Genomic DNA, 19,440 nt, shown 5'->3' with positions numbered 1-19,440 from the left:
AAATGTTTTTACCAATCAGATTTCAAATATCAGATGGCAGTTTTACTTCTTCATAGTTTACAGATGGCAACATTTATGCTAAACATTAGAAAAGTGTAGTTTCATTTTTGTTGTTGATGGTCAGTGAATTCTGTTGATGAGTTAAATACTTTGTTATTTCGAGTAATATATTGAATCTATGGTGCTGCTTAATTTCAAGCAATAGAAAAATGTCTGAAAGCTATGGTAATTATTATAGTTTTATTAATTGTTTTAATATTCTCTAAAATTGTATTGCGCATATATTGATTAAAATCTCCTTTGAAATTGTGTTTTATGAAAACAACTACATTAATATCTGTTTTATGTTATTTTTGCGTGGTTACTATTTATACTTTACTTACTTAGTAGTGTTTGATTATTAATTTTATGGTCTGTTGACATCATGAATTTTAAACACAGATTTGATTATGCTTATAAGGTAATCAAGTTTTAGGTCAAACTAAATAATTTGTTTGAAATTGTTTAGTTCTTAGCTTTAAATTATAAGTTGCAACTATGCAATGATATTTGTAGTCAATGCTTATTTTTCTGCTCAGTTTTAGAATTCTGCTTACTGCTAATGATTTATAAAATTTATATATTTAAGTTATACTTGTTTTCATCTTTTTTTCATCATCTCAGTATTTTCACATGATTATGTTGTCTAACAATAACCGATGGATTTATTTTTGTGAGAATTGTAAGCTTTTATGCAGATACAATTAAGCTGTGAAATATATGTTCAGGATGGTTAAAATTTTTATTTGATCATTTATTTAATACTTTTTCCCCTGCTGAATAGTACATTTTATTATAGAAATGTTGACAACAATCTATTATTTTATTCTGATAATATTTTGTGATTGTATTATTTTTTTAAGTATATTTCTATTAGACCTAAATGATTTTTCTTTTTTAAAGCTCATAATTTTATCTCTCTATGCTCACGTTACTTTTTCATCTCTGAAATCCAGTTTAACTCTTATATGTAGGAATGCCAGATTCTGGTTTATATAAGTTGACAGCTATTGATTATACATAGGTGTATCAATTAAATATGACACTATCATAATTAAGAATAATATCAATACACTGTGAATGTCTTGATCATTATTGATAATTATAATTATAGAATATATTATTATAATTATTGATAACATATTAGAAAGATAATATCGGGAAAGGACAATGTCATTGTATTCAATGTTTATTGAATATAATGTTATTGTGAGCATTGATAGATTTTAATATGGCACCGAAAATATTGACTAATATAATGTAAATCACTTAAATTGTTTTAATATTTCAATATATTGTTGAATATGGATATATTTACTTACAATATTTAAATTCATCACTTTTCGTCTATAGAGACTAATGTTCATGTTGGCAGTTTCAACATGTTGTCCATATAATTGATAAGTAGCTAGCCATCAAACATTTTACTTTAAGCATAAATGAAAGTACCGAAATGGACATAACTTGATTTGGTTTTATGAACAGGAACCTTCCTTAGTATCTAAACACCAAGTGATCATGGGGAAGTAATTAGACTAGCGTGTGCAAAGTAGTTAAACCAATAGGGACCGGGAAATAAGATAATTAAAAAAACAAATTAGAAACAAGTGTGAAAGGATTTTGCCAGAATATCAGGTTGTCACAAATTAAATTAGAATAGATTTCCAAATATTGGGAAATGATGAGGTACTATAAGGCATGAAGCTCATTAATTAAATTATTAGAATTTTTCAAAATATAGAAAGGCTCCAAAAATTAAGTTTAGTAGATGAAGAGGTTTGCTGAATGATTTCAGCAGATGACTCTGATCTGTAATTACAATTCCAACTATGTAGAGCGATGGAAGATCAGTTACCGTTGATTGGTTAAATTTACATTTAGTTTGGCACATTGACATTTAATTTGTTATATGCTCTAGCTATTAGTATTAGCTATAAACTACCTAAATGTACCCCTAAACTTCAACTTAAAGAACGTGAAAGATATGTCCAAAATAAGGACATTAACTGATCTACTATCGCTCTAAACCAGGGGTGTCAAACTCAAAAGCTAACTTGGGCCAAATAAACAATGCTGAACTTCAGGTGGGCTGCAAAAAAAAAAAAAAAAAAAAATCAATGTTCATAGAAACAAATATTTTTATTTTGAATTGTAATGAACATATATAAAGTTAAATTATTGTTTACGTCCTGATACTAGACATCTCTTCTCTGCTATTATCTTTTCTATTTCGAGAGAAATTTTATTGGCCGAGACTACTTTCAAAATTGACCCAACATCAGCATTATTAATACAGTTTGGGACAGGAGATTTATTTCCATTCATAACAGAAAATAATTGCTCTCACTGATAAGTACCTCCAAACTTGGAAATAATTTCATATGCGAATTTTCGAGTATTTTCAAACCTTGCTGGTAAATATTCGTGAAATTTAGGCACACCCACTTCAGTGAATTTTGCCTCCAAATTTGAGTCACACTGAATCTCAATCACTTCCATTTGCATATAACTGGGTACTGAGTCTATATTTATTGAGAAAATCGAAGGAAACAAACGAAATTTGTCTTCCAAAGAATTAAAATCTTTAAACCTTGTTTCAAATTCTGTTCTGAGATAAGAAATTTTTTTCTGCGTATTTTTGATATGACGCAGTATTTTTGATACGATACAGGTACTGAGTCTATATTTATTGAGAAAATCAAAGAAAACAAACAAAATTTGTCTTCCAAAGAATTAAAAACTTTAAACCTAGTTTCAAATTCTGTTCTAAGATTTGAAATTTTTGATACGATGAAGTATCATCTAAACTAGATTTGTTCTTGTTGCACTTTGGGAAATGCGTTAAATCTTCATTTTTCAGTTGCCTTTCCCAAAGAAATAGTTTACATTTGAATGCTTTTTTAATTATGTCAAACATGTTCCTAATGATCTGATCCTTGCCTTGTAACAATAAATTTAAATCGGATAAGTGTTTGGTTATATCAACCATAAAAGATAAATCTTGCAACCATATTTGATCGGAGTACAAACTTGTATCTTGATTTATAGTTTGTAAAAACTTATATATTTTTTCTTTCAAATCCGAGAATTGATTGAGAACCTTGGAGCAAGATAACCAACTTACCTCGCTATAATAGGATAAACCTGATTATGTACTATCTAATTGATAGCTTAGTGTGAAACGGACCCCATTTCAGCCAATTTGAATTTTACATTTTTGAGTGGACAATTTGAAATGATCTGTATAGTTTATAAATAAAGTACTGTATTATAATTTTATATGCTGGTTTCATTTCTAATTCACATTTCTATTTTATTTTTACTTTGTTCGGATATATTGACTGGGCCACAAAAATGTTCATCTCGGGCCGTGAGTTTGACACCCCTGCTCTACACAATTGGAATTCTAGTCACAGTTTTAAGTGTTCTTCTGCTAAAACCAATCCACACGGCTCTACGTGTACCAAATTTGATTTTTAAGGTCATTCCATATTTTGAAAAATTCTGATTATTAAGAATTTTTCTAGTATCCCATCATTTCCTAATATTTGGAAATCTTTTAATTTAATCTGTTGCACCTTTGAGTTCTGTTGAGTTCTGAGATCTATCTGTTGCACCTGTTCTTATTGGTTGAACCACTTTGCTCACGTTTGACTCTTTATTTCTTTCCGTCATTTGGTGTTGTGTGTCCATTTCTTTATTTTCATTTGTGTTTTATTTCTGTTGATTTTTGCTTTAGTTCACATAACACAAAGTTTACTATATCTTTTTTGGATTTCACTTTGTTTTATATAAACTTAATAAGAAGAAAGTTTGTATATAAAATCTTGCACCTAAGTAGCTACCAAAGCTTGACAAGAACCATAGGAAGGAAAAAAAAAATCACAGTAGAGACAAATTTGAATTGCAATATACATTGCCACCTCCTCGGGTAAACCATTAATATTTTTTTAATCAATTTTAATTGTACATACAGATAGTAGCACTTTGGTAATTGCAGGATCAGGTAATGATGCGTGAATGTCCTCTTTACCCCTTTCATTAAAAATATTTAAACGAATTGTGTCAATGTATTTATATTAAAAATATTTACCTAACTTAGAAATACATCAAAAAATAGTTAGCATAATGACGACTCTCTAACATTTGAGATTTTTGCAAAATATATTTATCAGTGGTAGTGAACAAAAGTCAAAAATTTTGAAACTAATCAGGGCTGATTGTGCTTCGGAAAAAATCCGGATTTCCAGATTTTTCGCTAACAGTAATCCGGAAGATCCGGAGATCGAAGATCCAGGCGTTTCAAAAAATCATTGATCACAGAAGTTTCCGGAAATCAAATTTTCAAAAGTGGAACTTAAACACAGTTAAAAACACAGTTTATTTTGTTTGTAAGGGAGAGCCAGATACATTTTTTATCAGTAAATAGTTATAATCATAAACTCAAGAAAGTAAGACATATTTGTAAATTTTAATTACTTCTCCTAGAAAAACCTAGTTTAAATTTTTTTCTAATTTTTCAATTTCAATTTTTTTTTTTTTAAACTCGGGAAATTTTTCGGAATTTTGACTTGGACTCACAATCACCCCTGAACTAATAGAATTTTTAAATAACATGTATCAAGATTTTAAAGTATGACTACTTCCTAATCTGGTATTTAATATGCCTGTTTAAATTATTTATATGTAGCAGTGAACATAAACTTTTTAATTCTTATTTATTAACACATTACTGCTTCTTCTTTGTCAAGAATCGAAAAACAATTTTCTGAAACTACCAAAATCAGCAATACGGAACTTACTATACAAAACATAAAATTTTCGGGAAGAACAGATACCGATGAATGTATATAGAAATATCCCCAATGATTTTACAATGAGTTAAGTTAAATGCATAGTTGAAGGCTATATTTATATCTTGCTCATGAGCTATCTAAGGTTAAATAGCTCTATTATAATATATGGTGTATGGAAATTATTTATCAACCATTATAATTACCCTCATAGATCTAATGTATCTAGGAGTGTACCTAAGTTTATTAAAAAAATGTTTTTCTGACAAATTTAATATTGAATTAAATTTAAAAGTTTCTGATTTGTAAAACATTATAACAAAGCAAAATAGCACTATATTAAAAGACTTAGTATAATTTATTATAAATGTATGTATGCTAGTATTGTTAGTTATTATTTTTTAAAATGTAAATTTGTTTAATATTTTCAGATTTCCTGTTTAAGTTTCTTGTTATTGGAAGTGCTGGAACTGGAAAATCTTGTCTTCTGCACCAGTTTATTGAGAGCAAATGTATTTAATAAAGCTTTTTAAATATTATCTTTATAAATGTTATTCTGTGTGTATGATTTTTTAAAAATTATTTTTGCTTGTAAATGTTGTTATTTATTTTGTTATTAGTGTGGTACAAAGCATAATATTTTATCAGTTGGGTCAAGATATCAATCTAGCACTTTTAGGATTCATTGTTATTTTATAGGTTTTTTTAATTATGTATAATTCTTATCTTAATATTTAAATATTGTATTACAATTTAAATTTTATTAAAACTTTGATCATGCAAATTTTAAACACAAAGTAAGTCTTAAAGTAGTAAGCAAAGTAGCTCTTAAAAGATTTATAACTTAGTATTATGAACCTACTTATTTATCCATATACAATCTAAAATTTACAGTAAAATTATGAATTACTCACGTTTTATTTTTTCAAATTTTTTTGTTTAAGTTGAGCACAGTTAAGAAATCTAAAAGTGATAGTTGATGTAGTTTATTTATCCTTGTAACCTATTGTTCTATTTTGAATAGACATAGTCCTAACTTTTTCAGTTGGATCCTAGTTTCTATTCCTACAGTTTTCTTGAGTAAAATCCCCCTTTTTTACATTTTAAAAAGCTGCTGTTATTGTAGACTCAGTCTTTTTTTTTTCCTTCCTTAATTGATAGGTTCAATAAATATAATATGTCTTGGAAATATTTTAATATATTGATTATGTTACGTTTTTATTTTTTTGTTCATTGAACATACTAATAAGTTCTATATTTTTTCTTTTGTCTGATATGAATGATAGAAAGTAAAAAGGGGACATATTTTTGTAATAATGGTATTATGGTTGTTTGTTTCTGCTACCAAGAATAGCAGTTGAAGTTAAAATATTTTATTTATGTTTCCTTTGATGTCATATAATTATTGAACTAATTTTATGTTAATTGATGATTTACATAATGCCAGACCAAATACTAACTGATATTTTGGTTGTTAAAATTCATTCATTTGGTAAAACTCAAAATTTTTATGATGGCAAGACAGGACAAAATACCGCGCAATGAATTTTTGCGATTGAACAATGTATTAGGAAAGGGTTGTACTGCCATCTATTGGGAGAAAATTACACTGAATTGTCAGTGATATCAAGGAATACCAGTGGAACATGCATTCACAATAATACAAAGCATATTTAGCCCATAGGGTTATTTGAAACTGCCTGCGGGACATATATGTCCCAGTGGTAGTGAAAGGGTTAAAAAGAGTTTTTTTTTTTTTTGAATCCTGAAAAATTTTTAGTCAAGATTTTATCTATTTAGTTTTTTAAAGGTTTTATTATTACTTTATATGTTTTTTATGTAAATTTTTGAAATTCGTATTGATACTTGAAATTAATTTTAGTTTTTTTGACTTACTTATTGTAATTTTAATAGTTAAAGCTGATTCAAACCACACTATTGGTGTAGAATTTGGTTCCAAAGTTGTCAATATTGGAGGTAAATCTGTCAAATTGCAGATCTGGGATACTGCTGGTCAAGAAAGATTCAGGTATTTCAATATACTATATGTATTCTATCAGGTATACTATTTGTAACCATCTGTTTTTGTAAAATAGAATTTTAGTAAGAAATTTATTTTCAACTGCCATTGATGCATATTTCACTATCATTAATTTTAGATATTGTGAAAGAATTCAGGTAGATTGTGTTGTGGGGAATTTTTTTTATTTAAAAAAAAGTTTTAACAAAAATTGATAAAATAGTCTTCTTTTTTAAAAAAAAAAAAAAATTCTAGTTTTATGATGACATATTATTTTTTTTTATTTTTACTGACTGTAGTATAATGTCAGAAAAAGTATTATCACAAAGCAACAATATGGAACATTAAAAATTTGGTGGTTGTTTTTATATGTATTCATAACGATCTATTTTTGTGAAACAAAGGTTTAAGGTTCTTCCGTCACTGTTTTGTATTGTGTTATTTCCCATTCAAACTTCATTTTTGTAGTAGTTATTATAAAGCCTTGGAACTATGCATATAAATTAAGTCAGCAATTGAGATGTGTACACAAAACTTTAACTATTTCAGAAGATGGTAAAGCATTTTATGTGTTGTAATTTTGTTTATAAGTAATTGAAGTGAGCTTAGGTTTAATATTTTGATTTATTCTTCCTTTTATCTTTTATTTTTAAGGAAGTTATGTATTTAAAATTCAAATTTTCAAGAACTTTATCATCACATTCGATTGATTTTGTTCAACTTTTGTATTTTGCTATAGAAAATTATATTCTTCAAAATGATGTAAAAATATGTATGCTTTACAATTCAAATTTTTTCGGAAATTATTAAATAAAACAATAAAAATAATAAATAATTATTTATATTTCTTTTTTTTGCATGGAATTATCAACAAACAAACAATTTTTCATAATTGTGAGGTAATATTTTTTAAAGCTCTCAAGATATGGTGAAATATGCAGGAAGTAAAATTAACATTAAGCCCCCCCCCCAACCACTCTCCTGACCAAATTATTGAGTCTATATTTCTTAGAGTGCTGATACCCCTAATATTTTGAGGGGCAATAATCCAAAACTGTCAAAAAGAAAAGAAAAAGGTCTGTTTATTCCAAGAAAGTAATGTTTTTGTGTTTGATTTCATAACTTAAAATGTCGTTTGCTCTAATTAATTAAGGTATTTTAGGTCATTCGTTTAAATCATGAGATTGAGTCACGGTACATGAAAATCTTATCACTGTATAAAAAGTTAATCAGAGTGTTCCTTTTTTTGCTCAATTCATATAGTACGTTAAAGAAAAAGTTTTTCCTTTGAAAAAAGAATATTAAATAAACATTTTTCGTTCCATAAATGTTGTTTATATGTTTGTCTTAAAATTATTTTATATCTTTTCTCTTAGATTGCTTTATTTATTTTCTTTAAATTGCAATTCTTAGAAATTTAATTGTATATGTTTTTAGGTCAGTTACAAGAAGCTATTACAGAGGGGCTGCTGGTGCCTTACTTGTTTATGACATAACGAGGTATACTTTGATATTAAATTTATGTTATGTTTTTTTATTATTTTGCTGATAATATTCTATTATTTTATTGCTAGCTCATGGTCATTAACGCTGTTCTGTATAAATTGAACTTCTGACTAATGTGGGCAGTTCTATGATTCTTGCCAAGTTCTAATAATACATAGAATTTATAGGATAAAGCATGTTTTCATAGATTTTCTGAATCATTGCAGCAAAGAAGTTATAATATTTTTTCTGATTGTTTTTTGGAACATAGATATTACTGCTTTCAAAGGTGGCTATAATTATCTTATCAAAATTTCGTCCTCTATTATGGGTCACTTTTGTAGTTGTAAAATCAAAGAAAAAAAATGAGGAAAGTGAAGAAAATCTCTTACCGAAGAATTTACTGGACAACTAATAAGTGAGCATTGGATTGACCTTTTCAAGCCTCTACTCATTCAAAAAAGTTGGCTGGGTGAAAAGCCAATATGTTGGGAGATTCCTTAATGGCCACCTTTGATATGTATTTTTAGAATCTTTGCCAAGGCCGAAATAAAAAAAAAACATACATTTGTGGGGTCGTAAATAAATTTTTAAGCAAGATGATTCACTACAAAATTTACATCTATCTAATTGATCTATTATGTTTTCTTTTTTAAAAAGATCAAAATCTTGAACTAAAAACCTTTTATCTGAAATTTACATTTAACTAATTTAAAATTACTATCGCACAATCAAACTGTAAATTTCAGTGTGTTTAATAAATGTTATACTGGAGCAGGATCTCTTAAACTTCTTGGGGTAAGGATACAATAGTTACGAAGATTTTGTAGACCTCATAAGTATAGTGCAAATCCCATTTGTGTTTGAGTGAAACTGATGGTTTCTGTACTTGTGCTGTAATATACTACTGCAGTCTTAGGTCTTAAAATTTTTTTAAATAAATGGCAAACTTAAATATATAATACAATAATAATAAAAAATTTAATTACTGTATATCAGCTTTTTAAATCCCCAAAATTTTATGAAAATTATATTATATTATTTATACACTGGTAATGAAGTCGGACAGTCATCGATTGTGAAATATCGATGCTTAATAAACAATGAGATAGATATGAATAACTTTGTTTGGATTTACCTTTACTAATTACCCTTTTCAAAAACTATTTTTAATATGTTATATGCAATTAATTTTGTAATTTCTTTCATCATATTTTCTTCATATATTAAGATTTTTTTAGAAACTTTCCTTTCTTTTTTCAAAACATAATTTAAATTAAAGTTAAGATAATTTATTCAAGAGTATTTAAGAAAAATATCAAAATAAAAACTTTTAAAACATATCATAAGACAACAAATTTAAAGATTCCTGAACACCAGTTGTATTGAATATGGATCCCACTGTGAATTCTACTTCATCCTCATCTGCTGAGTCCTACAAAAAATCCTATTCACCCCTTCCCAAGAATTTGAAATTCCACATTTTAAAAATATTTTACAATAACCTTTAAATCCAGATTTTGAAACACATCTAGTACCATTTGACATATTAGGCATTTACTCATAATAATAATTGACTTATTCTCCTGACAAGCCAGAAATTTGCTATCCCGTAAACAGAAATAGAGGATTGACTTATACACCAAGATATACAGTACTTATATCAGTTTAAAGCTTTTCTGTATCTGTTCATTAAGCCATTTGGAAAATCACTACTCAGGAAATGCACTTAATGGAGCCATATATAACTTCTCACAGCTCATATGTGACGATTAAGCTTCAATGGGAAAGGTGTGACTGTTTGTTTTTATTCATATTATTGGATCTTGGCAAAATCGTTGACAGCACAAGAGGAATGTAATGCCATAACAGGCATTACATATCTCCTAGCTTTTAAATTTTTTTAAATTTCATAAATTTAATTTTTTTAATCATTAATTCAATTTTAATTAAATTAAAATAATTATTTAATTTTAATTGCATTTTATAATAAGCAAATATAAAATTTTATTCTATTCTTAGCAATCAATAACGTCTAACTTTTTAATTCAATAGAAATGTATAATTCATTAATTCACTATCGAGATTAAATCGAACATAAAAATGTATTTTTTAACTCTTTATTAAGTTACTTTATTTCTCTTACCACAAAAACGTTTCTGTTACTGGGTTACATTAATTCTCACAGTCTTTTTAGCGATAAGGCTATAGCCAAATTATTTAAATTTAATATTAATTACATGGAGTTGGCTTTGTTTTTAACTGTTTTATCTTTTCGATAAATCACCAACTATAGATCTCTTCCCTTGCTCCTAACTGTCCTTTGGAAACAATTAAATTATTTTTAATTTTGAATTCTTGGTGTTAGGACTAGAGATTACGCCCCTCAACTATTTAAGAATTTACTGAAAATATTTCATCATTTTCGGGGCTGAATATCTTAATCTCCAAACTATTTGCTTTTGTTTAAAGTTATAATGGTCATTGTTGTTTAAATAAAATAATTATTGTTTTGATACATCAGTGGACACAAGTTCTTCTCAAAAGTAGTGTGCAATATGTATGTATTATAATCTTCCATCATAATAATTTCTACACCATAAAAAAAGAAATGGAATGAACTCCATTACAAGGAAATATTTTTTAAATATTCTTTAGATTTTATTGACACTTTTATTTTATGGTATTTAAACACAAAAATTTTGTTTCACTCAAATATGTTATAGAAAAAGGTAAAAGGAAGTTTATGCAAGTTTCAGAAATCTTTGGAAATTCTTTTTTGACTCTTTTATCCAAAAAATCTTATAAGAACATCATATTAAAATCAATTTTCAATGACCTCTGTCTCCATTTCAACAATCTCCATTTTTATTTTTAAAAGTTTTCACCTATGATGAAATGATTGTATAAAATGTTTATATTCCTAATTTTCCTTTAGATCCATTTTTTAAAAATTATTTTTGTGATTCTTATTGTTATAAAATGTTACCTAGTAGTTAATAATTTTTTTCTCCATTTTTGTTGTAGTCGTGAGTCGTATAATTCTCTCTCAAATTGGTTGACTGATGCTCGTACTTTAGCCAGCCCAAATATTGCAGTTCTTTTAGTTGGGAACAAAAAAGACATGGAGGAAGAGCGAGAAGTTACTTTCTTGGAAGCTAGTCGATTTGCCCAAGAAAATGGTTAGTTCAATAAATTTTTGTGTATGTCATAATGCATTTCATTAGACTATTTATCTCTGAAACTTTTTTATTGACTACTATAAACTTACTAAATATTTATTTTAAATTTAATAATTTTTTGTTGTTGCAGAACTTATGTTTTTAGAAACTAGTGCTCTTACCGGTGAAAATGTGGAAGAAGCATTTCTGAAATGTTCAAAAACTATTTTAGCTAAAATTGAAGCTGGTAAGATTATTTTTTTGCAATTCTATTTCTTTTAACTTTATTTTCAATTTTGACAAAAGAGTTCTTATTACTTTGATACTTATAATGTAATTATTTTATTTTAAATTTTTCTTTAATTTTTAATTCATAGTTGTAACAGTTGTAATTGCTTTAATAATAGAAACAATGCTAATTTTGCTACATGTAATTGCAATGCATTATTATATGCTAGTTTTGATTTTTAATTTTTATGTAATTAAATATGTTGGTATATATTTTACTGTTTATCAAATAAATATTTATTTCTGCATATTAAACATTACTATGGGATTGAGTATTAAAAGTAAAAGTTTTGCTTAAAAAAAAGAAAAGAAACAATTCTAATTTTTGGTTTAATAAGATCAAAAGTATTTTGAATCATAAAAGTTTTACATCATCCTAAACTAATAGTTTTATATAATCCTGACTAATATTTCTTGATAAATAACCTATTAAAAAAGCTTATTATTTTTATTAAAAGTTTTTTTTTAAAAAATTATTTTAAGGAATTATTCATATTAAATAATTTTAAATTTAGATTTCATTTAAAACTACAAATTATGAAGTTTATGACTGCAAAGTTGTGCAGAATTAAAATTACTTTTTTTGATGACGTGGTTTGAAGTTGTAACAGAGGGGTATGTTGTCTCTAAATTTAAAACAAAGTAATCTTTTGATTTAATTCACTGCCCAATAATTTTCGTAATTAGAAAAAGTACACATAATTAAATATAAGTTTTTTTTTCTCGTTATTTGTAATCAATATTTTAATTACAGTTTTGTGTTTGCCCGTAAATGTTTAATTTGCACTTTTTAGAATTTTAAATTGATTAAAAAAAAATTTAGGAATTATTCCTTCATATACATACATAATAATTCAGTTTATTTTATTTCTCTCTTAACTGAAAAAAAATTGATACAAGGTTATCAACCAAAAATATTTCAAAATTTTTGGACAGTGCTTTCAATTAAGGTATACAAAAATAAATATTGCTGTACTGATCCTTCATTTTGGAGTTTTTCTTTTTCAGTTATTTGAAATATGCTAAATAATTCATACATCTGAGGTTTAAGCAGGCATGAGATTCTTCCTTGAATCCACTATTTTTGGCTATTTTTTTTGGAAATAATTTTCCCTCATATATTATTTTCCAAATTTTTGTTTTAATTTTTTAGATGTTAAAAAATAATCACACAGGTGAACTTTTTTTTTCTCACTCACTTAATATTTATGAAATTTAATCAAAATCTACTTTAAATTCTACTTTAAAATTAATAAAGATTGAGGTCAGTTGTTGGCAAATTGGATTTTTTACTCTGACTTATTAAGGCACCATTCTCTTCTAATGTTTGTAAAATTTAAAACTGGTTATTTTGTAGTTAGTTTGTTACAAAAATTTTCGTATTTATAATAATAATTTTATTTTTATGCAATAATTTAAATTTATTGAAATTAAACTAACATTCCGTTATTCATAGATCAACATTTTTCAAATGTTTTATTTCCTGACCTGTTTATGTATTCATAATAAATCAATCCTCTTATTAAAGTTTATAAGTTAGTTGTAAATTATTATTATAATAATAAGTGATTATTATTATCCATAATTATAAAAGGAAGAGCTTATTTGTGTTTCACTTAACTCCAGAACCATTTGTGCTAGCATTTTGAATTTTGGACAGTGAATTGATACTGGTTGCCGTCAATCCTTGCGTAGGTTGATTAAAGTGGTCATTCACCAGGGTATACGCGCACCTGGAAAGTATTGAAAAATCATGGTTTTCGGTATTGAACAAAATTTGTCATGAAATGTCATGATTTTAACTGTTTTTTAAAAATAAAATCATGGAAAGTCATGGATTTAGGTCGCTGAAAAATCTAATTTTTAAAATGGAATTTACCTTCCCTCCCAATTTCACAGTGTTCCGATGTTCTGAATATCTGAATTTGTAGCAAAATCCCCACTCATAGTCATATTTTATTAAAATATAAAATGTTTTTACCCTGTTCTTTAAAAATTATGGTGTTCTTTCAAAAAATGAAAGAAAGAACATCATTTCTAGAGCAAATTATCCTTTAAACTTCTGTGATTTCAGAATTTTTTTATTTATTTATTACTTATTTCTTTTATTTTATCAATTTAAAATTCTAGTTTAGGCTTTTTATAATACACTTACTTTAAAGAAGAAATAAAACAGCTTTTTAGTTTAAAATCAATAAATATGAAGATGCAGAATATAACAGTTTTGGTTATACCTATCATTTCAATTAATGTTATTATAATTTTTTTTGTGAAATTTTTTGTTGTGTTTTTGTGCATAAAATAGTATTTTCGGTAAGTCATGAAAAATTCTTGGAATTATTCATGGAAAGTCGTGGATTTGAAAATCTAAAATGTAGCAGATTCCCTGTGACTGCTGCCAGTGATGCTTAATTTAAGTGATCTATTGAGAATTATGTCTTATGATCACTGTGGGGCTTTTTCCGTCTCACACTTTATCAAGGGGCTGAATGAACTTCAAATAGTTATTTTAAATGTGTTCGTAATAGTATCGTTGGTAATAAAATAGTATAATAGTATCTTCGTAAGTCATAAAATTGTATCTTCGGTAAGTGATGAAAAATTCTTGGAATTATTCATGGAAAGTCATGGATTTGAAAATCTAAAATGTAACAGATACCCTGTGACTGCTGCCAGTGATGCTTAACTTAAGTGATCTATTGAGAATTGTGTCTTATGATCACTGTGGGACTTTTTTCCACCTCACACTTGTTCAAGGGGCTGAATGAACTTTAAATAGTTATTTTAAATGTGTTCGTATTAGAAATTCAAATGTTTAATAAGAAAATAATTGTATATTTTTAGGTGAACTGGATCCTGAGAGAATAGGGTCAGGTATTCAGTATGGAGATGCTTCTCTCCGTAAGCTCTCGCGACACCAGCAGCGACAGCAAAAATCTATTGATTGTGCTTGTTAAATATATAAATACCCCAGTAACTTGTGCTTTAATGCATTTGTGTAAGCATTTAAGTCTTTTGATTCCATGTTTATATAATAGCTTTAACTCCTGTTGTGAATAAAATGATGATTCCGATGTGTAAATAGTTGGGGCAAAAAAACTATTCTAGTGCTTTTTATTTTAGATTTGTATCTATAAAATAACTGTTATTTCATGTATATATTGAAATGAGTGCTTTTTTTGTTTTAGTAATTACATTAAAATCCCGATTATCTCAATGGAAAAGCTTGTAACAAAAAATCAATGTTAAACTTTTGAGAAATATTGTAGAAGAAATTCATTAAAATATGCAGAATATAAATGTTACATTCTTATAGTTCTTGTGAATTTGTTTATAGAATATTTATGATGTAAATGCATGGTATCCTTTTTGAGTTTTATTTTTCTAAAGGTGTTTTTTATTTCATTATTTGTCAACATCAGAAATTTGTCAGAAGGCATTTGTTTGTTACATTGTTAAATGCATTTTTTCCTTGTCGGATAGGAAAATAGTTTTAAGGACATTTCCTGAACTTGAGTTAAGAAAAAAAAACCTTAAGTGCTGAAATGTTATCAATGTATTGACACTATTGACCAAAAAAAAATAAAATGTGAGAGTTATGAAAGTTGAGAGAATTGCTCTATAATATTGAGAGTACTAATTTTTTGAAGTGAGTTTTTGGATTTAGACTTATTTAGTAAAAAAGAAATTGGTTTTATTGTTAAAGATCTAAGTCCCTATAATAAGATAGTTTTTAAATTATGTAACTTATGTGTTACATTTTCTTTTCATTTAGAAGGTTATAATTTAATCTAGACAATTTTTTGTTTCAGTCCTTCTTTACACTGAATTTATCACAAATAGTATTAATTCATCAGTTCTTATTGCTAGATTGTATGAAAGTGTTTAGTTAGCTGTAAAATGGGATTTTTAAAATGTATCATAAGGTAAGTTCAAAGAGACAGTAAAATTCAAACAATTACTTAAAAACCAGTACAATAACCTTTCACATAAGCTGCAAGTTTTTAATAAATTAATTTTTTCTTCAATTTGCTGATAGTTATTTGGTTGTTATGCAATAAAAGCAATAGTGTTTAATAACTTATAATTCATTCAAAAAAATATTAAATCTTGCTGTAAACATTACATAGCTGTTAGCTATGTTACATTTATTAAAATGCAAAAATTTTTGCAAAAAAAATGTAGATTTTTTAAAAAATATATACATTCATTCATTTTAAAAGCATGTTTCTTACTACTATCAATAGTTAATATTGTTAATAAAAGGCACTATCTTACTACTACTAATAGCAGCAAGATTCGTGTTGGCTGGAAAATGTTTCTAAAATGCAGTTAAAACATAATTAAATAATCTCAAATTTCTATTATACATGTTTCTGATAGTCGGAGTTTTATTGTATTATATTTTGATCTAACCAAAATACACAAATCAAATCTTATTTGTGTTTACAATATGTTATTTGTACATGTAGCTGTATAAGATTCATTGTTAAGGCATGGACATTCAGTAAAAGTTATTTAAAATGAACGATTTGATATTTAAACCTATGTAAAATTTTGTCTAGGCCAACTGGATAGTCTTTTTCTAATGCTACACATATACCTTATAGCAGGGATCCCCAACCCTATGCCCGCGGGCACCATGGCGCCCGTCGATCGGTCTCGGTGTGCCCGCTGCTTGTGCCCAACGATAAAATATTTTAGTTTTCCATTTTCCCATAAATGATATGCAAAAATTAATTTGATAAATTACTATAATTGTTACACGTAATGAGAATTATTACCGAAATAGTTAACTTAATTCTAGCAACTCTTTTGCGACTTTGACTTTTCAAGGCCCTGTTACAAAATCCTGATGATGCTGACTTCATTTTACATGCTGAAATACGTTGGCTCAGTAAAGGCAAAGTACTTGATAGATTTATACATTTAATCGAAGAAGTAAAAAATTATCTTGCAGCCAAAAATCAAATATTTTTAGAACTAAGAAATCCTCTTTGGCTAGGAGATTTGTCTTTCATAACAGACGTAATTGAAAAACTAAATAATTTAAACTTGGAGTTGCAGGGAAAAGACAAACTTATAGCAAGAATGATAAGGGCTATAAACTCGTTCAGAACTAAGTTAGTTTTCTGGATTTCACATTTAAAAATGAAATCTCTTGTGCATTTTCCAAACATGAAAAAAAATGATAGGTGACAGTGAAATAGTCTTATTAACATTTGTCATCAACCTCCAATTGCTTCAAGATCAATTTGAAAAGCGCTTTCAACAATTTAATATCATCGAGCCTTTTTTGTAAATCCTTTTACCATCAAATAAACGTAACCAAAATAGCAACATACATTTTAGAACGTCTTCAAGTTAGGCGAGAAGAAGTGGAGATAGAAATTTTGCATCTTCAGAATGACATTATCCTCAAAACTATTATATCAGATGAGAAATTCTGGAATATAGTTGACAGAAATAACTTTCCATTCTTAAAAAGAGCAGCATATAAAATAAAGTAGTTCCGTGGTTCCACATACTTGTGTGAATCATTGGTTTCGACAATGAATTCAAAATATAGATCCCGAATTACAGATGAACACCTTGACGATTGCTTGCAAGTAGGAATTTCATCTTATTCTCCCAATTATGAAGCGCTGGATAGTAAAATGCAATGCCAAAGATCACATTGACTGTATTTTACATATTTTATAAATAATTTTTATACTTCGTAGGCTCTGCAAGCAATTTAGTAATCATTTATTTTACACAAGAATATTAATACTAATTATATTAATTTCATAAATTAATTTTTAAAATTAAATTATTTGTGCACTATAAGTGTGTATTATTACCTATGTCTAGCAACTAAAAATTTACCTTGAAAAAATAAATGGTGCCCGCCATTTGACCGATATTCTGGTATTTGCTCTTAGGTACAAAAAGGTTGGGGACCCCTGCCTTATAGAATTAAATGCTGAATATGTATTATTTTAAAACAATTTTGATTATTGGTTTATTTTGTTTGTTATCTGTAAATGGTATTAAATTTATTTTGTATTATATTAAACTTTATTTCGATTCATCAATTTATGTTGAGGTATTAAAAGATAAAAAAAAATCAGTGCTTATGTCACTCAAAATTTGAGATAAATTTTAGTTAACATTATCTACTTAAAAAAGGAATTAAAGGTGATCTTTTTTAATTTCACATTATCAGAACATTATCATACAGAACATACATTATCTGAAATAATTTTCCAAATGAAAAATTTATGGTTTAGTATACTCTCTATAATATTCATTTCTTGGAGATATTATATATCCTATTAGTTAAGTCAACTAACTTTGAAACTCGTGAAACTTTAATTAGAATTTGTATTTAATGTTCAAAAATTATCTATTTCAATGGTTTTTATTTAAGGAGCAAAAGTTAACTTTTTACTTAATTTGCTTCAAAACTTAAGTGTTTGAAATAATTGGATAATAGTTTCAATCAAATGCATAGGTAGTGTTAAGGAAATGTCGCAAAATAAAAAGAAAATTGCAATATTTTTTTATAGTATTTTTTTGCCTTATTTAAGAAAAATTATTCTAACTTATTATTTGTCTGGGTGTTGCAAGTTTTGAATTGTAAAATTCCATTATTTGCTTCAGCGATTTGTAAATATACACAGTTGTAAATAATAGTGTTCTCAGAAAACTTTTGTTTACAGGAGAAGGTAAAACAATTTTCTACTATAGACACTTTTTTAACTAACATTCCGTAACCCTAGTTTATAGGCTGAATAAACTATTTGCCAATTTTAATCCTTTATTTACAAGCAGTTGATGAGGTACTTCAAAACACCTCTTGGAAATAAAAAGTAGTTACAATATATATTAGAATTTAGGAAAATGCCATAGAAGATTTTGTACAATAAATTGAAGTTCCCTGATTAAGGTACTAAATTTATCACATACACTTAAATTTGGCATTTAAAACCAGCGCAAGATAATGAATTGTTAGTTGAAAAAGTAGCTACGGTATTCAAAATGTTAGCTCTTTTCAGTAATTATAATTTATTTTTTTAACTGTTTAGCTTGTCTTATGTATTTTTTTTTCAACATGGAAATAAATCTGTTTGCAATGTAAGGGACATGCAGGCTCTACTTTGAACTAAGTTATGGGTCGAAAATCGAGTTTATTTTCATTGCAAGCAAAATTATTTAATGTAGTTTTTCGTTTGGAAAAATAGACGTGTAAATGGTTGTGTGAAAAATCTTTGTGTTAAGCCATGTTTATAGTTGGACAGTTAATAACAACTGTTTTCATTACTTTGTAAGATAAATGCAACTAATAAACATTTTTACTGAATTTTGTTTTGGTCATGATTTCAAAATTTTGCTTGTATATTATTTATTAGATATACACTGAAAAATATTATCACAGTCTATTTTTTGGTGTATGAATTTCTATTTTACATTTTATATTGATAATATTTATAGTTACAATTATTATATTATAACTAGTGTGTTCTATGATGGCATTTTATTAAATATTTGTACATTTCAAGCCACTTAAAGTTACAAAAAAGGAAGAGGAAAGAATTTACAGTTAGAAAATAAATTCAGTTTTAATTCTTTACTTATAAATCTTATTTTATGTTCGAAATTATTTTTTAAT

At 26.7% G+C, this 19,440-nt stretch overlaps 1 protein-coding gene across 1 annotated transcript; it reads left to right on the top strand.

The window, feature by feature from the left end:
- Window positions 1–52: 52 nt before the first annotated feature.
- On the top strand, window positions 53–19,131 carry Rab4 (RAS oncogene family member Rab4). Its single transcript, XM_016069192.4, has 8 exons — window positions 53–225; window positions 5,264–5,344; window positions 6,747–6,861; window positions 8,290–8,352; window positions 11,365–11,519; window positions 11,650–11,745; window positions 14,631–16,395; window positions 17,743–19,131. Exons 1-7 carry the CDS (start codon window positions 210–212, stop codon window positions 14,741–14,743), a joined length of 639 nt encoding a protein of 212 aa, XP_015924678.1. The 5' UTR covers window positions 53–209; the 3' UTR covers window positions 14,744–16,395; window positions 17,743–19,131.
- The last annotated feature ends 309 nt before the right edge of the window (window positions 19,132–19,440 follow it).

Source organism: Parasteatoda tepidariorum, chromosome 3 (genome assembly GCF_982258835.1).
Source record: "Parasteatoda tepidariorum strain Cologne lab strain chromosome 3, Ptep-v5.0, whole genome shotgun sequence".
In the NCBI taxonomy this organism is placed as follows: domain Eukaryota; kingdom Metazoa; phylum Arthropoda; class Arachnida; order Araneae; family Theridiidae; genus Parasteatoda; species Parasteatoda tepidariorum.
Note: the sequence above shows the minus strand (reverse complement) of the source record. Positions and strands in the feature narration are given on the sequence as shown.